Source organism: Aegilops tauschii, chromosome 5, assembly GCF_002575655.3.
Source record: "Aegilops tauschii subsp. strangulata cultivar AL8/78 chromosome 5, Aet v6.0, whole genome shotgun sequence".
Lineage (NCBI taxonomy): Eukaryota > Viridiplantae > Streptophyta > Magnoliopsida > Poales > Poaceae > Aegilops > Aegilops tauschii.
Window position 1 is genome coordinate 442,968,150 of NC_053039.3, and position 19,147 is coordinate 442,987,296.

The 19,147-nt window shown below is 47.6% G+C and overlaps 2 protein-coding genes and 1 pseudogene across 2 annotated transcripts; 1 reads left to right on the top strand and 2 right to left on the bottom strand.

Annotated features, from left to right (window-relative positions):
* Nucleotides 1-427: 427 nt before the first annotated feature.
* On the bottom strand, nucleotides 428-2,599 carry LOC109746606 (cytochrome P450 709B2). Its single transcript, XM_020305724.3, has 5 exons — nucleotides 2,309-2,599; nucleotides 2,000-2,223; nucleotides 1,648-1,898; nucleotides 1,179-1,551; nucleotides 428-1,099 (listed from the first exon to the last, which is right to left on the bottom strand). Exons 1-5 carry the CDS (start codon nucleotides 2,589-2,591, stop codon nucleotides 650-652), a joined length of 1,581 nt encoding a protein of 526 aa, XP_020161313.1. The 5' UTR covers nucleotides 2,592-2,599; the 3' UTR covers nucleotides 428-649.
* Nucleotides 2,600-3,794: 1,195 nt separating this feature from the next.
* LOC109746607 (uncharacterized) lies at nucleotides 3,795-4,587 on the top strand (annotated as a pseudogene).
* A 5,288-nt stretch (nucleotides 4,588-9,875) lies between these two features.
* Nucleotides 9,876-10,536, bottom strand: LOC123493891 (cytochrome P450 734A6-like). Its single transcript, XM_045228183.1, has 2 exons — nucleotides 10,251-10,536; nucleotides 9,876-10,124 (listed from the first exon to the last, which is right to left on the bottom strand). Exons 1-2 carry the CDS (start codon nucleotides 10,531-10,533, stop codon nucleotides 9,889-9,891), a joined length of 519 nt encoding a protein of 172 aa, XP_045084118.1. The 5' UTR covers nucleotides 10,534-10,536; the 3' UTR covers nucleotides 9,876-9,888.
* Nucleotides 10,537-19,147: the final 8,611 nt, after the last annotated feature.

Consider the following 19,147-nt stretch of genomic DNA (forward strand, 5'->3'; position numbering starts at 1 on the left):
GGAACACAATGGCAACCATGTGAGGGTCTTGTGCATCCCCAACAACAGTGCTTAGATGCCATCTACCCCTGAAGGCATAGATGTATCTCCCATTTAGATGAAACTCACAACTCAAGTCGGCTCTTTGAAGTCCTTATGTAATGGAAATTATGTTCTTAGCAGTTTGGGGCATCTTGATGACTAGAAATCTTCTCATCTTCAAAAATGAAAGACCCTCAATTAAGATTCTCCTTTTCGAAGATCGATTAAATGACTTTGCGATCCGCTTCAAGTGATCTATTTGAGAGTACAATTCCGTTGTGTAAAGATGCTTTCCATGATTGGATTCAGGTGGTCCTTTTGCAACAAGTCTGCCCTGTCTGTAAGCACTTGCTTGACTACCTCCATATCAGTATACCAAATTACGGTATAGGGGGTTATTGGAAACACATCTCTTTCTAAAAATATCAACTATACATGAATTCAAAGGACACAATGCATGAGACAACATTGTAATGTCTCGAAGAGGACTTAAACATACAAGTATACAACTACATACACAACCAAGATTGGAGTTTATTTACTTGTGTGCCACCTTCCCAAATCCATCTTGCCTCTTTTCTAGGCAGAACATAGATATTATTTATTACAAACGACACAAATTAATATATTAAATGTCACTTTTTTCTCCATCCAGCAGATTCCTCACGATTAGGGGAAGGCCATACCTAGGTGCAAGTGAGATGAAGTTCCTGGGCATGTGAACATACTGGGAAGAGAGGGAGAAGGAGAATCTTCTCAGGATCATCGTCATCACAGTCTGCACCTCGATCATGGTATAGTTCCTCCCTGGGCACCCACGTGGCCCGCATGAGAAGGCCAACATTGCATACGTGTTGTTGGCAGCCCCCAAGACGCCTTTCTCAAACCTCATGGGGTTGAACTCGTCGGCGTCGAGGCCCCAAATCTCCTTGCTCCGGTGCAACATCATGACCGGAATTGTTATCATGGTTCCTTTTCGAAATTTGATGTTTGCTAATGTTGTGTCAGACGCGGTCTTCCTTAGCAAGAACGGCAGGGGACTGTAGAGCCTCAGTGTCTCAAGAAGGAACATGTTAAGCTGCATTGACATATATGCACCAAGATATCAGAGAATTTATAAGACATGAATCAAAGTATTATGTCTTATATGAACATACTAGCTTGAGTTTGCCAAGGGCTTGGATGCTATTGATATAGGGGGCGTCGCCATCATCATCCCTACATTCTCTCAGCACTTCCTCCCTGAGCCTCTCTTGCCATTCTGGGTAGATGGTGAGCAAGAACATCCCCCAGGTGAGGAGGGTGGCACCTGTGTCCTGCCCTGCGGCGAAGATGGTCTTGCACTCACTGATCATCTCATCGCTGCTCAACGACTCAACTTCTTCTGACTTGCTTGCCCGCAACATCAACCCGATTAGGTCATCTCCGTCGACACCACTGGCAAGCCGCTCCTTTATGAGCCGTGTTGTCTTGCTCGTTATCGACCTGTCAAGTTTCCATGCCTGAAAGTTACGGCGGGTCGGCAGGTATCTGTAACACCAACAAATTTTTATTTAGCTAGACATATAGGTTGATCTGGCTGTGCCCTTCCAGTGCTTAATTAAGAGCTCTTGCAAATGTTTATACCTAAGTCCGGGTATTTGAGGATCTGCAAACGCACGCACCGCGAGCTTCTGGATCTCCTTGCCCTCGGCGAACCCCTCCCGGGCTTCTTTGTAGTGCGCGCCGAAGATCACCCGTTCAATGACTCCTAGAGTCAACTCTTCAGCGTAGCACCCCATGTCTATCTCGGCTTGGTGGCCGTCACCCTTTTCTATTAGGTTGCACCATTGCGCAATCATCTTTTGTGTGCTTTCCCTTGTCATAGCTGACACAGACTAACCCACAGGATAAACCACCAAAAGTAGGCTACTTAATTTAGTCCAACAAAACAGACGGCCAAAATAAACTTAATTACTACCGTACGTGTTGCAACAACCTTGAGGTTCTCGTGGTAGAAGATCGGGTATACAACTCTGCGATGCCGTTTCCAGTCATCACCGTTTGTGGTCAGAAGCCCTTTGCCGAAGATGCGTTCCAAGCTTGGGTTCAGGTAGTCCTTCTGGAACAACTCGGTCCTGTCTTCCAGTACTTGCTTGACTAGCTCCAAGTCAGTAGAATATATCGTCGGTGTTGGTCCCAACCAGTACAGAAATGTTTTCCCTGAGTAGATACCCGCATATATATATATATGATGAATAATCAGTCTTTCGGATGATAAAAAGTGAGAAACATTTCATGCATTTACCGTAATCGGCGGCCCATTTGTGAAAGAAAGGACTGACGCGGGAGGTGTAGTCGTGGCTGCCGATATCCAGAGGCGTCTTTCCTCTCTCGGCAATCAACATCTGTTTCATCTCCCACAAGGACCCAAGGACGAATCTGTAAGGTGGGCCTCGTATCCCCTGCCGTTCAAACCAGCCGGCGACGGCGTACGGCCTCCATACCAGATGCCACAGGGACCTCCAGATCAGCCAGAGAATAAGGATGGCGGCAAGGGTGTGTACAATTTCTACCATGGTCGCCTCCATGGATATACTCCCTCTAGTCAATGGTGAGTTTTATTCAAGTCTTGGATCGTGGCTAACTATATAGGCTGGACGTGTGTCACTGTCCCGTGGTTTCCAGCTGTGAAGTTAATATGGTATAGTTGATCTGTTGGAGCTTCATGCCATACGGATAGTTCGGGATGTGTCTTATAATGCATCCGAGGAAATAGCCACCATGTGATTAGAGTGTTGAGTTGGTATTGGTTGCTTCACTTTCACACCCATAATAGAACTTTAGGCCCCCTTTTTTTTGCCAGAATCTAGCTTCAAGTTATCGAGCTTTGCCAGCGAACAAAGTGAACATGTTGTGAAAATGTAATATGACAGTGTAAATTAGGGGTGAATAGCTCACGTGCGACGTTTTTGACGTGAATTGGAAAGGATGCAACGTAGTTGATGAAAATAGCTCGGGGTGCAACGTTTTACATGCCAATAATAGCCGGCACGCGACACGGGCCTTAAGCACAAGACATATCGTTATCCATTTGGATTATGGAAGTCAGCAGGACCCACAACTTATCCACGTTAGCGCTGGACTGATCAACTTGTCCACTAACCGTGGGACCCACAACTTATCCACGTCAGCGCTGAAACCACAAGCTATCCACTGACCACGGGACCCACCACATATCAAATGAACTCGAGCCATCGCCGAGCCCGTGCCAGCCCACCGCCCCATTGCCTCCAGTGCCCCCCCCCCCCCCCCGCGCTGGCCCCCATTCTTCTTCTTCTCCGGCGATGGAGCGTGCCAACGCTGGCGGCCGGCGAGAGGCGAGAGATGCCGATGTCCAGTTCAGCCTCTCGCCCCTCAGCCCGCGGTATGGTGCAGTGCCGATGACCAAGTGCCTGGACTACCCACACATCGCGCCATTGAAGCGTTTGAAAACCAAGTCGAAGGATGATACGTCTCCAACGTATCTATAATTTTTGTTCCATGCTATTATATTATCAATCTTGGATGTTTTATATGCATTATTATGCTATTTTATATCTTTTTTGGGACTAACTTATTAACCTAGTGCCAAATGCCAGTTGCTGTTTTTTTCACTGTTTTTGCCTTAACAAAGTCTAAATGGAACGAAACTTTTTGACGATTTTTCTTGAACCACAAGAGACCCTAAAATCTTCGGGAGGAGGCCAGAGGAGCCACGAGGTGGCCACAAGCTCGTACGGCGCGCCCCAGGGATGGATCGGCGGGCCAGCGACGAGCCGCGCCAAGCGCAGCACTGCGGCGGGGTCACCGGCCTTGCGGCCGCGCTGCCGCTCGCCGAGCCCATGGGCACGCACAGCAGCAACCTGCCCTTTGGCCAGGTGCAGGGCGGCTACGGGAGCTGCCGCAGGCAGCGGAGCTCGGGGACGGAGTTGTTCCAGGGGCCGGAGCAGGTGGCTTGGGCGACGGCTATGGCATTGCACCAGCGTCAGGAGGAGTCGGAGGTGTTGCCCCAGGGGCAGGTGGTTTGGGCGACGGCTACGGCATTGCACCAGCGGCAGGAGGCGTCGGAGGTGTTGCCCCAGGGGCAGGTGGCTTGGGCGACGGCTACGGCATTGCACCGGCGGCAGGAGGCGCCGGAGGAGTTGGCCCGGGGGCAGGTGGCTTGGGCGACGGCTACGGCATTGCGCCGACGGCAGAAGGTGTTGCCGCGGGGGCAGGGACCTTCGGCGACGGCTACGGGATCACACCGGGCACCGGTGCAGAGCCTTCGGCGGTGCCAGGGACGTTGCCGAACATGGTGAAGCGGCGACGGCGGCCGGCGGTGTTGCGGGAGTGGCAGGGTTCGGCAGCCAGCCACTGGTGGACAACAGCCCCTACGACAGTGGAGCCTACAAGGGCAGCCGTGGGGCCCCTCTAGCGGCGATCGGAGCCGTGGTGTTTGTCAGCGCCATGGCCGTGGGCTTCTGATCGGGAAGACGGATCAGTGGCAGTCTGGATATGCGCTCGTGCGTTTTTCTTTTCATGTGTTGATATTAGCCATATATGCTGTGCTTGTGATTGCCAGTGGTGCAAAATTTGAAGCTGTATTTGTGTGATTTGAGTTAAACTCAAAATTTAATGGAAATGGTTCTGTTCTAATTTCTAACCTGGGTGCTTAATTATCTCCAGAATTGCAATTCGATCAAATACTCAAAAAGGTAGGTTGCACTTTGTTCATCCGTCGGTGGGTTCAGTTACCATTTTATGGATGTATATGATGTCCAGATTAAATTTTCAGAAAGAATAGTAATAGACTAAATTCATTTACCATAATCAGAGGCCAATGTATATATGATCTCCTCTTGTCCCTACATTTGGCAATGAAACACCTTCAGCTCCGTGAAATTTTACAAGCAAATCATGGGATTCTAGCAAGCTCCTTGTAGAGGAATAGGATGCAACTCTCAATGTATTGATTGGATGCATATGATATATAGTACATAGGGAAGTCCTATCCTCAACTATACATAAGGAGGAAGACTTGGAGTACAAGAAATACACGTGCTAAATACATATACTCAACCCCAACACACCCCCCCCCCCCCCCCCGCGCGCCCCCAGCTCAGTCGAAGCGACACCACTGCTGACGTAGAGACTGGAGCGGAACTCCTCGAAGGACGTCGTGAGCAAGACTTTGGTCATGATATCGGCAATTTGTTGGGAGGTGGGAACGTGTAAAACACGAACATGGCCAAGAGCCACCTGATGCTGAACAAAATGGATATCCAATATGCTTGGTGCGACGATGATGAACTGGGCTAGCAGAGAGGTAGACGGTGGAGATGTTGTCGCAGTAGACCACCGTGGCCTTGTCAATAGGACACGAGAGCTCGTGAAGAAGCTGACGAAGCCAGGAACACTCGGCGACGACGTTGGCCACGACGCGATACTCAGCCTCAGCAGTAGACCGGGAGACCGTGGGCTGCCGCTTTGACAACCACGAAACCATGGATGTCCAAGGAAGATGCAATAACCCGAAGTGGAGCGACGGGTGTCCGGGCAACCGACCCAGTCAGCGTCGGAGTAGGCGACGAGATCAGTGGCGGCAGAGGCGCGCAACGTGAGACCAAGATCCATGGCTCTGATACCATGTAGAGGAATAGGATGCAACTCTCAATGTATTGATTGGGTGCATATGCACATGTATATATAGTACATAGGAAAGTTCTCTTCTCAACTATACATAAGGAGGAAGACTTGGAGATACAAGAAATACACGTGCTAAATACATATACTCAACACTCCTGAGCAATTTAATTGGCTATCGGTCATTACTTTATAATATGAAACGGGGGAAACCCTTTATCGTTTTAATTGGCTATCGAAATGTTCTTGTCAACTAAAGCATAAAAATATATTTATCTAGTTATTGATGCATGGATCCAAAACATTTCCGAAGTCCCAAGTTTTAGTTGTGTGATCTGCCAGGAAAATAGTAAAAGATCCATTTAGCCAAAATTGTACTTCTACACAACAGTGTTTAGATATCTTTTTGGAAAGTGGATCAAAAACCTTTATCATGCTTATGAGGAAAATCAGATCGAAAACCTGAACAATTTGATCCCATTTGTGAGGAAAACCGGCCCAAAACCAAACAAGTAACAAGGTTAAAAGAAGAAGAAATGGACGCCCAGAAAGGCACAAGTAGATGTTGGGTGTCGATGAGGGATCACAATACCAATACTTTGAAAACAACCTAACGCACCGCTCCGGCGTGTGTACCAAACCCCACGAGACAACATAGGAGCATCCAGAATAAGCGAATGCCTGAAGACGAACCTTGACTGGGTCACTAGGGCCTCTGCCATGGAAAATCGGAACGTTTAGCAAGTTGGGGAGGCATCATTGTGCCATCATTTAAGGAAGGTGAATGGAGAAAACACCAAGAGCCCGAAGCTCGCCGGAACACAACGGCAACCATGTGAGGGTTTTGAGCATCCCCAACAACAGTGTTTAGATGTCATCTACTCCTCAAGACATAATTTTTTTTTAGAAAAGAAGGATGACCCCCGGCCTCTGCATCTGGGCGATGCATACGGCCATTTTATTAATTATTCTCACAAGACCTTACAAAGCAATACAACAGTAAGACTAAAGCCGTCGTCTAAGCAACAAACTGTCGCTACACCTATCTAGTTGATGAAGGGGCGCAGATAGCCTGGGCCTAATACCAAACAGACATCGCAGCCAAACCTAACATCTAAGACCTGAGGTCCCATCCAGGACGCCTGCCGGGCATGGGTCTCACCGGTCCGGCGTGCTCTCAGAGGCCGCCGCCGCCGCCGCCAACTGTCACCGCTCCATCTTCAGAACTGTACTGATGCATCAACCTTGCTTAGTCCAGCTATCGTCGACGCCACCACGGCGCCCAACGGCACCTCCTCCCGGCGCGCAAACAGCTGAGCACGTCATGGTCGCCACTGATACACCTCAGCACCATGCTGCCAAGTACCACCAGCCGACACAGCTTGAAGTCTTTGGAAGATCTGTCATGCGTAGCACCTGCCGACCAGGCATGACAAAGCGTAGCACCTGTCGGTCAGGCATGACTTGACATCTCCATCGAAGCTCCATGCAAGACGAAGCCGCTCCACCTCCTGCCTATGACTTCCAGCGCTGCTCCACAAACGATGCTTCCAAGAGAAAAACGACACCGCAGTGCCGCCATCGTCCGATCTGGAACACCAGATCCTAGGGTTTCCCCCGGAGCAGCACGAGTGGGTCGACAGTAATTACACGACGATGCCTTCATCAAGGTAACGGCATAGAACGCCGCCATCGCCTGCCGTCGGCTCTGTTTTCACCGGCAACCATGTCTCCCCAACTCGCAGCCGGGACTAGATGATGGATCTCGAGATCGAATCACCAAGCCTCTGGCCGGCCACCTCCGACGAAGAAGATGACCACCACCACTAGCTACACCGGCCAGAACAGATCTGCCAGGGGTGCCGCCAAGCAGTCCACCAGGCCCTCGACGCCGTCGCCGATCTAAAGCCAGATGACATGCCGCCGGAGACCGCATCGTGCCGCCGCCCGATCCAGGCCAGCCGCCGCAGCAGCCGCCCGTGGCCCGAGGCAGGGCCGACCGCCGCCGCCGTCGAAGCCATCGCCGCCGCTTCTAGATCGGCCGCACCTCCACGCATGTTGGGGCCCCGCCACCCCTGAGACGCGGGAGGGAGGAAGAGCCCCCGCCACCCCCGTCGGCCTCCGGGCGCAAGCCGGCGGCGTCCTCCGGCGGCGGCGGGAGGAAGGAAGGAAGATAGGCTAGGCCCCGGCGACGGCTAGGGTTGGGGAGCCACCCGTGTCGCCCGAGCGGGGGGCGACGCGGGCACAAGAGAGGGAGAAGGAGAAGACATAGATGTATCTCCCATTTAGATGAAACTCGCAACTCAAGTCGGCTCTTTGAAGTCCTTCTACAATGGAAATTATGTTCTTAGCAGTTTGGGGCATCTTGATGACTAGAAATCTTCTCATCTTCAAAAATGAAAGACCCTCAATTAAGATTCTCCTTGTCGAAGATCGATTAAATGACTTTGCAGTCCACTTCAATTGATCTATTTGAGAGTACAATTCCGTTGTGTAAGATGGTTTCCATGATTGGATTCAGGTGGTCCTTTTGCAACAAGTCTGCCCTGTCTTTAAGCACTTGCTTGACTACCTCCATATCAGTATAACAAATGACGGTATAGGGGGTTATAGGAAACATATCTCTTTCTAAAAATATCAACTACACATGAATTCAAAGGACGCAATGCATGAGAAAACATGTTGTAGTATCTCGAAGAGGACTTATACATACAAGTATACAACTACATACACAACCAAGATTGGAGTTTATTTACTTGTGTGCCACCTTCCCAAATCACGGCAGTTTCACAAAGCACATCACACACCACACATCCATCTTGCCTCTTTTCTAGGCAGAACATAGATATTATTTCTTACAAATGACACAAATTAAGATATTAAATATCACTTTTTTCTCCATCCAGCAAATTCCTCACGATTAGGGGAAGGCCATACCTAGGTGCAAGTGAGATGAAGTTCCTGGGCATGTGAACATACTGGGAAGAGAGGGAGAAGGAGAATCTTCTCAGGATCATCATCATCACAGTCTGCACCTCGATCATGGAATAGTTCCTCCCTGGGCACCCACGTGGCCCGCATGCGAAGGCCAACATTGCAAGCGTGTTGTTGGTAGCCCCCAAGACACCGTTCTCAAACCTCATGGGGTTGAACTCGTCGGCGTCGAGGCCCCAAATCTCCTTGCTCCGGTGCAACATCATGACCGGAATTGTTATCATGGTTCCTTTTCGAAATTTGATGTTTGTTAATGTTGTGTCAGACGCGGTCTTCCTCAGCAAGAACGGCACGGGACTGTAGAGCCTCAATGTCTCAAGAAGGAACATGCTAAGCTGCATTGGCATATGCACCAAGATATCAGAGAATTTATAAGACATGAGTCAAAGTATTATATACTAGCTTGAATTTGCCAAGGACTTGGATGTTATTGCTATAGGGGGCATCGCCATCATCATCCCTGCATTCTCTCAGCACTTCCTCCCTGAGCTTCTCTTGCCATTCGGGGTAGATGCTGAGCAAGAACATCCCCCAGGTGAGCACCTAAGTCCTGCCCAGCGGCAAAAATGGTCTTACCGATCATCTCACCGTAGCTCAATGATTCAACCTCTTTTAACTTGTACGCCTGCAGCATCAACCCGAGTAGGTCGTCTCCGCCGACACCACTGGCAAGCCGGTCCTTTATGAGCTGTGTTATATTGCTCGTCGCCGACTTGTCAAGTTTCCATGCCCTAATGTTACGGGGTGTGGGCAGGTATCTGTATATAAAAACAAATTTTAGCAAGATATGTAGTGTGATATGGCTGCCAGTCCAATGCTTATTAATGTGTGGTTTTGCTAAATCTAGCATCTCGACTATATAATCTATAAATATTATACCTAAATCCGGGTATTCGAGGATCCGCAAACGCATATACCGCGAGCTTCTGGCACTCCTTGCCCGTGACAAACACCTCCCGGGCTTCTTTGCTGTTTTGGCCGAAGATCACTTGTTCAATGACTCCTAAAGTCAACTCTTCAGCGTAGCACCTCATGTCTATCTCGGCTTGGTGGCCATCACCCTTTTCTATTTGGTTGCACCATTGCGCAATCATCTTTTGTGTGCCTTCCCTTGTCATAGCTGACACAGACTACACATAGGATAAACCACCAAAAGTATGCTATTTAGTCCGTCCAGCAAAATAGACGGCTAAAATAAAACTTAGTACCGTGTTCGTTTGTTGTAGTCTAGGCAACAACCTTGAGGTTCTCGTGGTTGAAGATCGGGTGTACGACTCTGCGATGCCGTTTCCAGTCATCACCGTTTGTGGTCACAAGTCCTTTGCCGAAGATGCGTTCCAAGATTGGATTCAGGTAGTCATTTTGGAATAACTCTGTCCTGTTTTCCAGTACTTGCTTCACTAGCTCCAAGTCGGTAGAGTATATTGTCGGTGTTGGTCCCAACCAATACAGAAATGTTTTCCCTAAGTAGATATGCACACATGCATTCATATGAGGGCTTAATTAAATGATACTCCTACTAGTACTATATGATGAACAACCTGCAGTCTTTCAGATGATAAAAAGTGAGAAACATTTCATGCATTTACCGTAATCGGCGGCCCATTTGTGAAAGAAAGGATTGATGCGGGAGGTGTAGTCGTGGCTGCCGATATCCAGAGGCGTCTTTCCTCTCTCGACAACCAACATCTGTTTCATCTCCCACAAGGACCCAAGGACGAATCTGTAAGGTGGCCCTCGTATCCCCTGCCGTTCAAACCAGCCGGCGACGGCGTACGACCTCCATACCAGATGCCACAGGGACCTCGAGATCAGCCAGAGTGTAAGGATGGCGGCAAGGGTGTGCACCATTACCACCATGGTCGCCTCCATGGATATACTCCTAGTCAATGGTGGGTTTGTTCAAGTCTTAGATCGTGGCTAGTTATATAGGCTGGACGTGTGTCATTGTCCCGGCGTTTCCGGTTGTGAAGTTACTATGGTACGGTTGATCTGTTGCAGCTTCATGCCATACTGATACTATTTTGAGGAAATAGCCACCATGTGATCTGAGTGTTGAGCTGGTATTGGTTGCATCACTTTCACGCCCATAATATAACTTTAGGCTTTTATTTTTATTTTTGCCAGAATCTAACTTTAAGTTCTGCCAGCGAACAAAGTGAACGTGTTGTGAAAACGTAATATGACCATTTTAATTAGAGTCAAATGCATTTCATTTTGTCATCACCTAAGATATTATGTGATACAGTAGAAGATAAGATGAAACACTTAGTTGTAAACTTGTAATACTCCCTACTAAAGTTGTACTAAAGCAGCGACAGTTAATATGGATCGGACGGAGTATTACATATTGTTTTAACATGCACTTTTTATTTTTGGTTTTGAAGATTTCAAACAAATTTGGACACCACCGAGTCAATATATGTGCATGAAAACTCATTTTGTAGTTGATAAAATTGTCAGGATGCTTTAAAAAAACAAATGATAGCATGTGCTTGGATAAGTGAGACTACAAGATTGAACCAGAAAAGTATCATTGAATGCATGGTTCGTGATCAATGGCGGAAAAGACATGCAAGTTTGCACCAAGTAATAAACTAGCATCTTAGCCATATTTCCATATAAAGCAAAACATGTGTTGCTTGTGAAGGCAGCAGAGTTGTTCTTGTCGGTGTTGTTGTCACGCATGATGGTGAAGACACCATCGACCGTAGTCTGAGTAGTTGCATGCCATCTAGAAAGTAATCAGTCACTTGCGGTGCAATTGCCCCCCTCATTGGATACAGGTTCTCAAGAACAAAACGGACAACGCGGAGATTATTTCGTGTTTGTGTAACTTCAAGAGGATGTCAAATATGTAAAGCCTTTCATGCATGTGAAATCTGATGACATAGGTTTTAGGTATCCATTTCTGTAAGTTCGTATAGAACCAAAACACGGAAACCATATAACAACGGCAAGTCGCATCCAGAAGAGTCGAGGTTTATGTCCTGCTTCTGCAACACAAGAGGAATAAGGTAACATGCCAATCAGTTAAAAAAAGATAACATGAAAAAGGAAGAACTTCCAACACCCTCAATAAGGTCACGATGTCCGTGGATACCACCGTTGTTATGTAATAGCAACGATAGATCATCTAGATTTTTTGGTCGTCAAAAGCTTACGTGTTGATAGGTGCTTAGTTTTGAATTGTTGCCTTTGCCTAGCCTGGGCGTTTCAGCTCTTTGCTTTTGTGGGTTCGATCTGTGGATGCCCAAAACATGAGCTGGTCCATGTTTTAGATAACCTGCTTGCGCTTTAGCTTTCCTTTCAGGCAGTAGCTTGTAAGAAATTATGGTTTCAGTTAAAAGAAATCGGAGAGGATGTTCTCTTTATCTCCAATATCTAAAAAGAATCTAAGGTTCCTTTCCTGCCAAGGGCCGTGTACTGCCGAGCCTTTCGTCCATCCTCCCACCCCACGTCCAATCTCCACCAAATTATTTTTGTTGCCCCTCTTCCCTTAAGCGCACAAAAAAATAGTAGACACCGCATATCCATCTTGTCACATGAAAACCTAGGGCCGCCTCGCCTAACTCCGCGGCCACCGCACCGGCTGACCGCTTCTGCTTCCGCAGTCCCCACTCCTCATTTCCTCGTTCTCGCTGCAACCCCGCGCCCTAGCCTCACTGCATCGGCCATGTCCGCTGCCGCGGGCGCCGTTCCCCTCCTCCCTGTTCTCCATCTCGATCAACCGGTCCGCGTAGGGGCGCGACAACGTCGTCCTCTCGACCTGCCGGGCAGCATGATGCCAATAACAATTTCTTCTACCTCAATCCCATGCATGGCGCCACGGTCGTCGTCCTGCCCCTGCAAGAAGCACCGTCACCTCCTGCTCTTCTCCTCATCTGGCTGCCTTGTTGGGGAACGTAGTATTTCAAAAAATTTACCTACGATCATGCAAGATCTATCTAGGAGAAGCATGGCAACGAGCGGGGAGAGTGTGTCTACGTACCCTCGTAGACCGAAAGCGGAAGCGTTTAGTAATGCGGTTGATGTAGTCGAACGTCTTCGCGATCCAACCGATAAAAGTACCGAACGCAAGGCACCTCCGCGATCTACACACGTTCAACTCGGTGACGTCCCTCGTACTCTTGATCCAGTTGAGGCCGAGGAAGAGTTTCGTCAGCACGACGGCGTGGTGACGGTGATGATGAAGGTACCGACGCAGGGCTTCGCCTAAGCACTATGACAATATGACCGAGGTGGAAAACTGTGGAGCGGGGCACCGCCCACGGCTAAAGATCAACTTGTGTGTCTATGGGGTGCCCCCCTCCCCCGTATATAAAGGAGGGGAGGAGGAGGAGGGCCGGCCACAAGGGGTGCGCCCAAGGGGGGATTCCTACTCCTAGTAGGAGTAGGTTTCCCCCTTTCCTAGTCCAAGTAGGAGAAGAAGGAAGGAGAGGGAAAGGGAGAGGGAAAGAGGGGCCGCGCCCCTTCCCCAAGTCCTATTCGGACTCCCCTTGGGAGGGGGGCGCCACCTCCTGGCTGCTGCCCTGTCTCTCCCCTAAGGCCCACTAAGGCCCATTACTTCCCCGGGGGGGGGGGGGTTCCGGTAACCCCTCCGGCACTCCGGTTTTATCCAAAACAAATCTGAACACTTCCAGTGTCCTAGTAACATGGTCCAATATATCAATCTTTATGTCTCGACCATTTCGAGACTCCTCGTCATGTCCGTGATCTCATCCGGGACTCCGAACAACCTTCGGTCATAAAATCACATAAACTCATAATACAAATCGTCATCGAACGTTAAGCGTACGAACCCTACGGGTTCGAGAACTATGTAGACATGACTGAGACACATCTCCGGTCAATAACCAATAGCGGAACCTGGATGCTCATACTGGCTCCTACATATTCTACGAAGATCTTTATCGGTCAAACCTCATAACAACATACGTTGTTCCCTTTGTCATCGGTATGTTACTGTTGCGGAACGTAGTATTTCAAAATTTTCCTACGATCACGCAAGATCTATCTAGGAGAAGCATAGCAATGAGCAGGGAGAGTGTGTCCACGTACCCTCGTAGACCGAAAGGGGAAGCGTTTAGTAACGCGGTTGATGTAGTCGAACGTCTTCGCGATCCAACCGATCCAAGTACCGAACGCACGGCACCTCCGCGATCTGCACACGTTCAACTCGATGATGTCCCTCGTACTCTTGATCCAGCTGAGGCCGAGGGAGAGTTTCTCAGCACGACGGCGTGGTGACGGTGATGATGAAGTTACCGACGCAGGGTTTTGCCTAAGATCTACAACGATATGACCGAGGTGGAAATCTGTGGAGGGGGGCACCCACTAGTAGAAACCAGGGCTTTCGTTCGGGCCTGGCCAGCCCATTAGTCCCGGTTCAGTCATGAACTGGGACCCATGGGGGAATTCGTCCCGGTTCGTGAGCCCAGGGGGCCGGCCGGGGCCTCGTGGGCATTGGTCCCGGTTCATCTGGATCCATTTGTCCCGGTTCTAGGCACGAACCGGGACCAATGGGCCGCGCTCCTGGCCCACAGCCGTTGGTACCGGTTCGTGCCTATAACCGGTACAGAAGGGGGGGCTTTAGTCCCGGTTCCTGCCACGAACCGGGACAAATAAGTTGCCTATATATACCCATCGCCGCGGCAGAGCACTCCACAGTGCTCTGTTTTTTCTGGCCGGCGAGGGGAGGGCATTTGGGTGCTCTAGCTCACCTCCTATGCACATGAGGTGTTCGATGAAATGCCCGAGCCACACTAGTTAAGCTTTCTCCTCTCGAAGCTCGACCTCGGAGCTCCATTTTTCCCGAGATTTATCTAGATTTAGCGGTCCGTCACGCCCCGTCCCCGTTTTCACCGCCGTCGTCGCCCGCGCCGATCTCGTCGCCGGCACCACCGTGGTGAGCCTCTTGTTCTTATCTTCTTTCTGATTTTCTTACTTTAGATAGATACTTGTCTGATTTTCTTACTTTAGATAGATACTTGTCTAATTTTCTTACTTTAGATAGATACTTGTCTGATTTTCTTACTTTTGACACACATAATTATATATAATGCACGCAGATGAACCGACAATGGATGTACGGTGACAGACACACCTCCGAGTACATTAAGGGCGTGCATAATTTTCTCGAAGTGGCTGAGGCAAACAAGCAGAATGGTTTTATGTGTTGTCCATGCCCTAAATGTGGGAATACGAAGTCTTACTCTGACCGGAAAATCCTTCACACCCACCTGCTTTACAAGGGTTTCATGCCACACTATAATGTTTGGACGAGGCACGGAGAAATAGGGGTTATGATGGAAGACGGCGAAGAAGAAGAGGACGATGACAACTATGTGCCCCCTGAATACGGTGATGTTGCAACGGGGGGAGCTGCTGAAGATCAAGAGGAACCAGACGATGTGCCCGATGATGCTGCAACGGGGGAAGCTGCTGAAGATAAAGAGGAACCAGACGATGTGCCCGATGATGATGATCTCGGTCGGGTCATTGTCGATGCAAGGACGCAGTGCGAAAGTCAAAAGGAGAAGCTGAAGTTCGATCTCATGTTAGAGGATCACAAAAAAGGGTTGTACCCCAATTGCGAAGATGGCAACACAAAGCTGGGTACCGTACTGGAATTGCTGCAGTGGAAGGCAGAGAATGTTGTGCCTGACAAAGGATTTGAGAAGCTACTGAAAATATTGAAGAAGAAGCTTACAAAGGATAACGAATTGCCCGACAGTACGTACACAACAAAGAAGGTCGTATGCCCTCTAGGATTGGAGGTGCAGGAGATACATGCATGCCCTAATGACTGCATCCTCTACCATGGTGCGTACGAGGATTTGAACGCATGCCCGGTATGCGGTGTATTGCGGTATAAGATCAGATGAGATGACCCTGGTGATGTTGACAGTGAGCCCCGCAGGAAGAGGATTCCTGCGAAGGTGATGTGGTATGATCCTATAATACCACGGTTGAAACGACTGTTCAGAAACAAAGAGCATGCCAAGTTGATGCGATGGCACAGTGAGGACCGTAAGAAAGACGGGAAGTTGAGAGCACCCGCTGACGGGTCAAAATGGAGAAAAATCGAGAGAGAGTACTGGGCTGAGTTTGCACGTGACCCAAGGAATGTTGGTTTGGTTTAAGCGTGGATGGCATTAATCCTTTCGGGGAGTAGAGCAGCAATCACAGCACTTGGCCCGTGACTCTATGTATGTATAACCTTCCTCCTTGGATGTGCATGAAGCGGAAGTTCATTATGATGCCAGTTCTCATCCAAGGCCCTAAGCAACCCGGCAACGACATTGATGTGTACCTAAGGCCATCAGTTGAAGAACTTTACAGCTGTGGAATGGAAACGGTGTACGTGCGTGGGATGAGCACAGACATGAGGAATTTAACCTGCACGCGTTGATGTTTGTAACCATCAACGATTGGCCCGCTCTCAGTAACCTTTCAGAACAGACAAACAAGGGATACCACGCATGCACGCACTGTTTAGCTGACACCGAAAGTATATACCTAGACAAATGCAGGAAGAATGTGTACCTGGGCCATCGTCGATTTCTTCCGACCAACCATCAATGTCGAAAGAAAGTCAAGCATTTCAAAGGCGAGGCAGATCACCGGAAGAAGCCCGCCATGCGTACCGGTGATCACGTACTTGCTATGGTCAATGATTTACACGTAATCTTTGGAAAGGGTCCCGGCGGACTAGCTGTTCCGAATGACGCTGAGGCACGCGCACCTATGTGGAAGAAGAAATCTATATTTTGGGACCTACCCTACTGGAAAGTCCTAGAGGTCCGCTCTTCGATCGACGTGATGCACGTGACGAAGAACCCTTGTGTGAACCTGCTAGGCTTCTTGGGCGTGTATGAGATTGTCCGTTTTGTACACGAAGTGCATCCAGTTTTTGCCGTAACCCTCTCAACTTTCTTGCACATGCTATGTGGATGAAATGATGATACCATGCCAACTTTTAACTTTTTCAGAGTTCATTTGAAATGCTTTTCAATTTCAGGGTTTCATAGCTCAAAATAATCAGTAAATGCATGAAAAATAGCAAATGAAGTCAGAAAGGGTTGAAAATTGATGATATGGCTTTGAATGGTACATTTTGAACACTGAAGATAAACCTCTAGTATTATTGAAACTAAAAATATATAAAATTGATGCAACTAAAATTATCAAAGTATTTTCTGTTCAAAATCATTAAAAGCAAAAAGAATTTTCATAAAGAACTTTTTTGTTACAAACTTTAATAGCAAAAAGAAGTATCATAAAATAAAATAAATAAGTAATTAGAAACAAAATAATATAAACTTTAATAAAATATATAAGTAGAAACAAAATAAAATAAAATAAACTTTAATAACATAAATAAAATTTATGAAACTAAAATTATCAAAGTATTTTTTGTTCAAAACATTATAAGCAGCCTCTAGTATTATTGAAACTAAAATTATATAAAATTGATGCAACTAAAATTATCAAAGTATTTTCTGTTCAAAATCATTAAAAGCAAAAAGAATTTTCATAAAGAACTTTTTTTGTTAGAAACTTTAATAGCAAAAAGAAATATCATAAAGTAAAATACATAAGTAATTAGAAACAAAATAAAATAAAATAAAATAAGTTTTTTGTTGTAAGTAGAAAAAAACAAAATAAATAAAGCAAAAAAGAAAACAAAAAACAGGGAAAAATAAAAAATATGCCACCTACTGGGCCACCACGGCGTGAATACGACTAGAAACCCATCCATGGGCCAGGATTCAGGCCCGCAGAAGGCCCAGTAGGCCCATCAGGCATAGCAGTGACAATTAGGCCCGTAAGCCTGCAATGGAGAGGAGCTCGAGAGGGGTGCGGCAGTGGGGCTTATAAACCGCTGCGCGCCCCTCTCAACTAGCAAGGTGGGACTAAACTCCCACCACCACGCCGTTGCACAAGGCCTTTGGTCCCAGTTGGTGGCACCAACCGAGACTAAAGGGGAGCATTGGTACCGGTTCGTAGCATCAACCGGGACCAATGCCGCCCTTTAGTACCGGTTGTTGCCACCAACCGGTACCAAAGGCCTCCGCTTCCCGCCCTTTGGGCTGCTGAAAAGAGGCCTTTGGTCCTGGTTGGTGACACCAACCGGGACTAAATGTGGCATTCGTCCCGGTAGCTCTCACGAACCGGGACCAATGCTTCGTCTATATAACTAGCACTTGTGAAAATTTTCATTCAGTTCGTCTTCCCCGCCCCGACGACGCCGCCAGGCTGCCCCTCTGCGCCTCGCCGTCGCCGTCGTCGCCCTGCCTTCGACGCCATCCCGTGCCGCCCCGACGCCATCCCGCGCCGTCCAGACGCCGTCGCCGCCCCGCGCCCCCCCTGCACAGACGTCGCCGGCCCTGCCTCCTCGTCGCCCGTCGCCACGTCCCTCACCGTCGCCGTTGCTGTGCCCTGCTTCATCGTCGCCCGTCGTCGCGCCCCTCACCGTCGCCGCGCCCCTCGCCGTCGCCATCCCCGTGCCCTGCCTCCTCGTCGCCGCCCCCTTGCGTAGTGAGCTCATATATATGAATTTTCCTAATTTAGATGTGTAGTTAATTGAGTTGTTGTAATTTGTTCATATTGTGTTAGAATTTTTTTCTGTTCATAGATTTTTTGGTGATATTATTGTTGAATATGCAAATGTTCGTATGTTCATATATATGCAAAGAATATGTCAATTTTTATGATTTTTTCTGTTCATAGAATTTTTATGATTTTTTTCTGTTGTAATTTGTTCATAGAATTTTAATGATTTTTTTCATAGAATTTTCTTTGTCAATTTATGTATATGTTCATATTGTGTATGTATAGGGAAATTGTGTATGATCAAAGTCATTTATGTATATGTTTATATTTAGAAGAAAAAGCAGGAGAGGAAAAAGGAAAATAAGAAGAGAAAGTGTTTAATATAATTAGTTAGAAAAATAATAGAACAAGTTAAACTAGTTTATTTTTAGTAAGTACTACTTTATTTCATTTATAGTAAGTGCTTAGTAGTTGAACTAGTTGATTTAATAAAACTACTTCATTTTACTATATATATAAGTAGTTTATTTTTAGTAAGTACTACTTTATTTCATTTATAATAAGTGTTAAGTAGTTGAACTAGTTGATTTAGTAAAACAACTTTATTTTACTATAGAAGTAGTTTATTTTTAGTAAGTACTACTTTATTTTATTTATAGTAAGTGCTTAGTAGTTGAACTAGTTGATTTAATAAAACTACTTTATTTTACTATAGAAGTAGTTTATTTTTAGCAAGAAAATTAATAGAAATAGTTTATTTCTTTAGTTGAAGCAATTATTCCCGCATCGGCATCAACGATGCCTATCCCGCATCCTCGTCGTCGACTCAGCGGAGGAGGCCGGCTTGATCAGAGGGGCCATGTCCGGGACTGGGCTCCGCCGGGCTGGTATTAGGAGGTGCTACCTTCCGGGGGGCGTAGGTTGGTGA

What these genes read in the sequence shown, in the direction of transcription:
- LOC109746606 (XM_020305724.3), bottom strand. Translation starts at nt 2,591, where the DNA reads ATGGAGGCGACCATGGTAGAAATTGTACACACCCTTGCCGCCATCCTT. An exon ending in CAAATGGGCCGCCGATTACG is followed by an intron (nt 2,224 to 2,308) that starts GTAAATGCATGA and finishes GTATCTACTCAG; the next exon opens with GGAAAACATTTCTGTACTGG. An exon ending in TCTACCACGAGAACCTCAAG is followed by an intron (nt 1,899 to 1,999) that starts GTTGTTGCAACA and finishes CCTGTGGGTTAG; the next exon opens with TCTGTGTCAGCTATGACAAG.
- LOC123493891 (XM_045228183.1), bottom strand. Translation starts at nt 10,533, where the DNA reads ATGGAGGCGACCATGGTGGTAATGGTGCACACCCTTGCCGCCATCCTT. An exon ending in CAAATGGGCCGCCGATTACG is followed by an intron (nt 10,125 to 10,250) that starts GTAAATGCATGA and finishes ATATCTACTTAG; the next exon opens with GGAAAACATTTCTGTATTGG.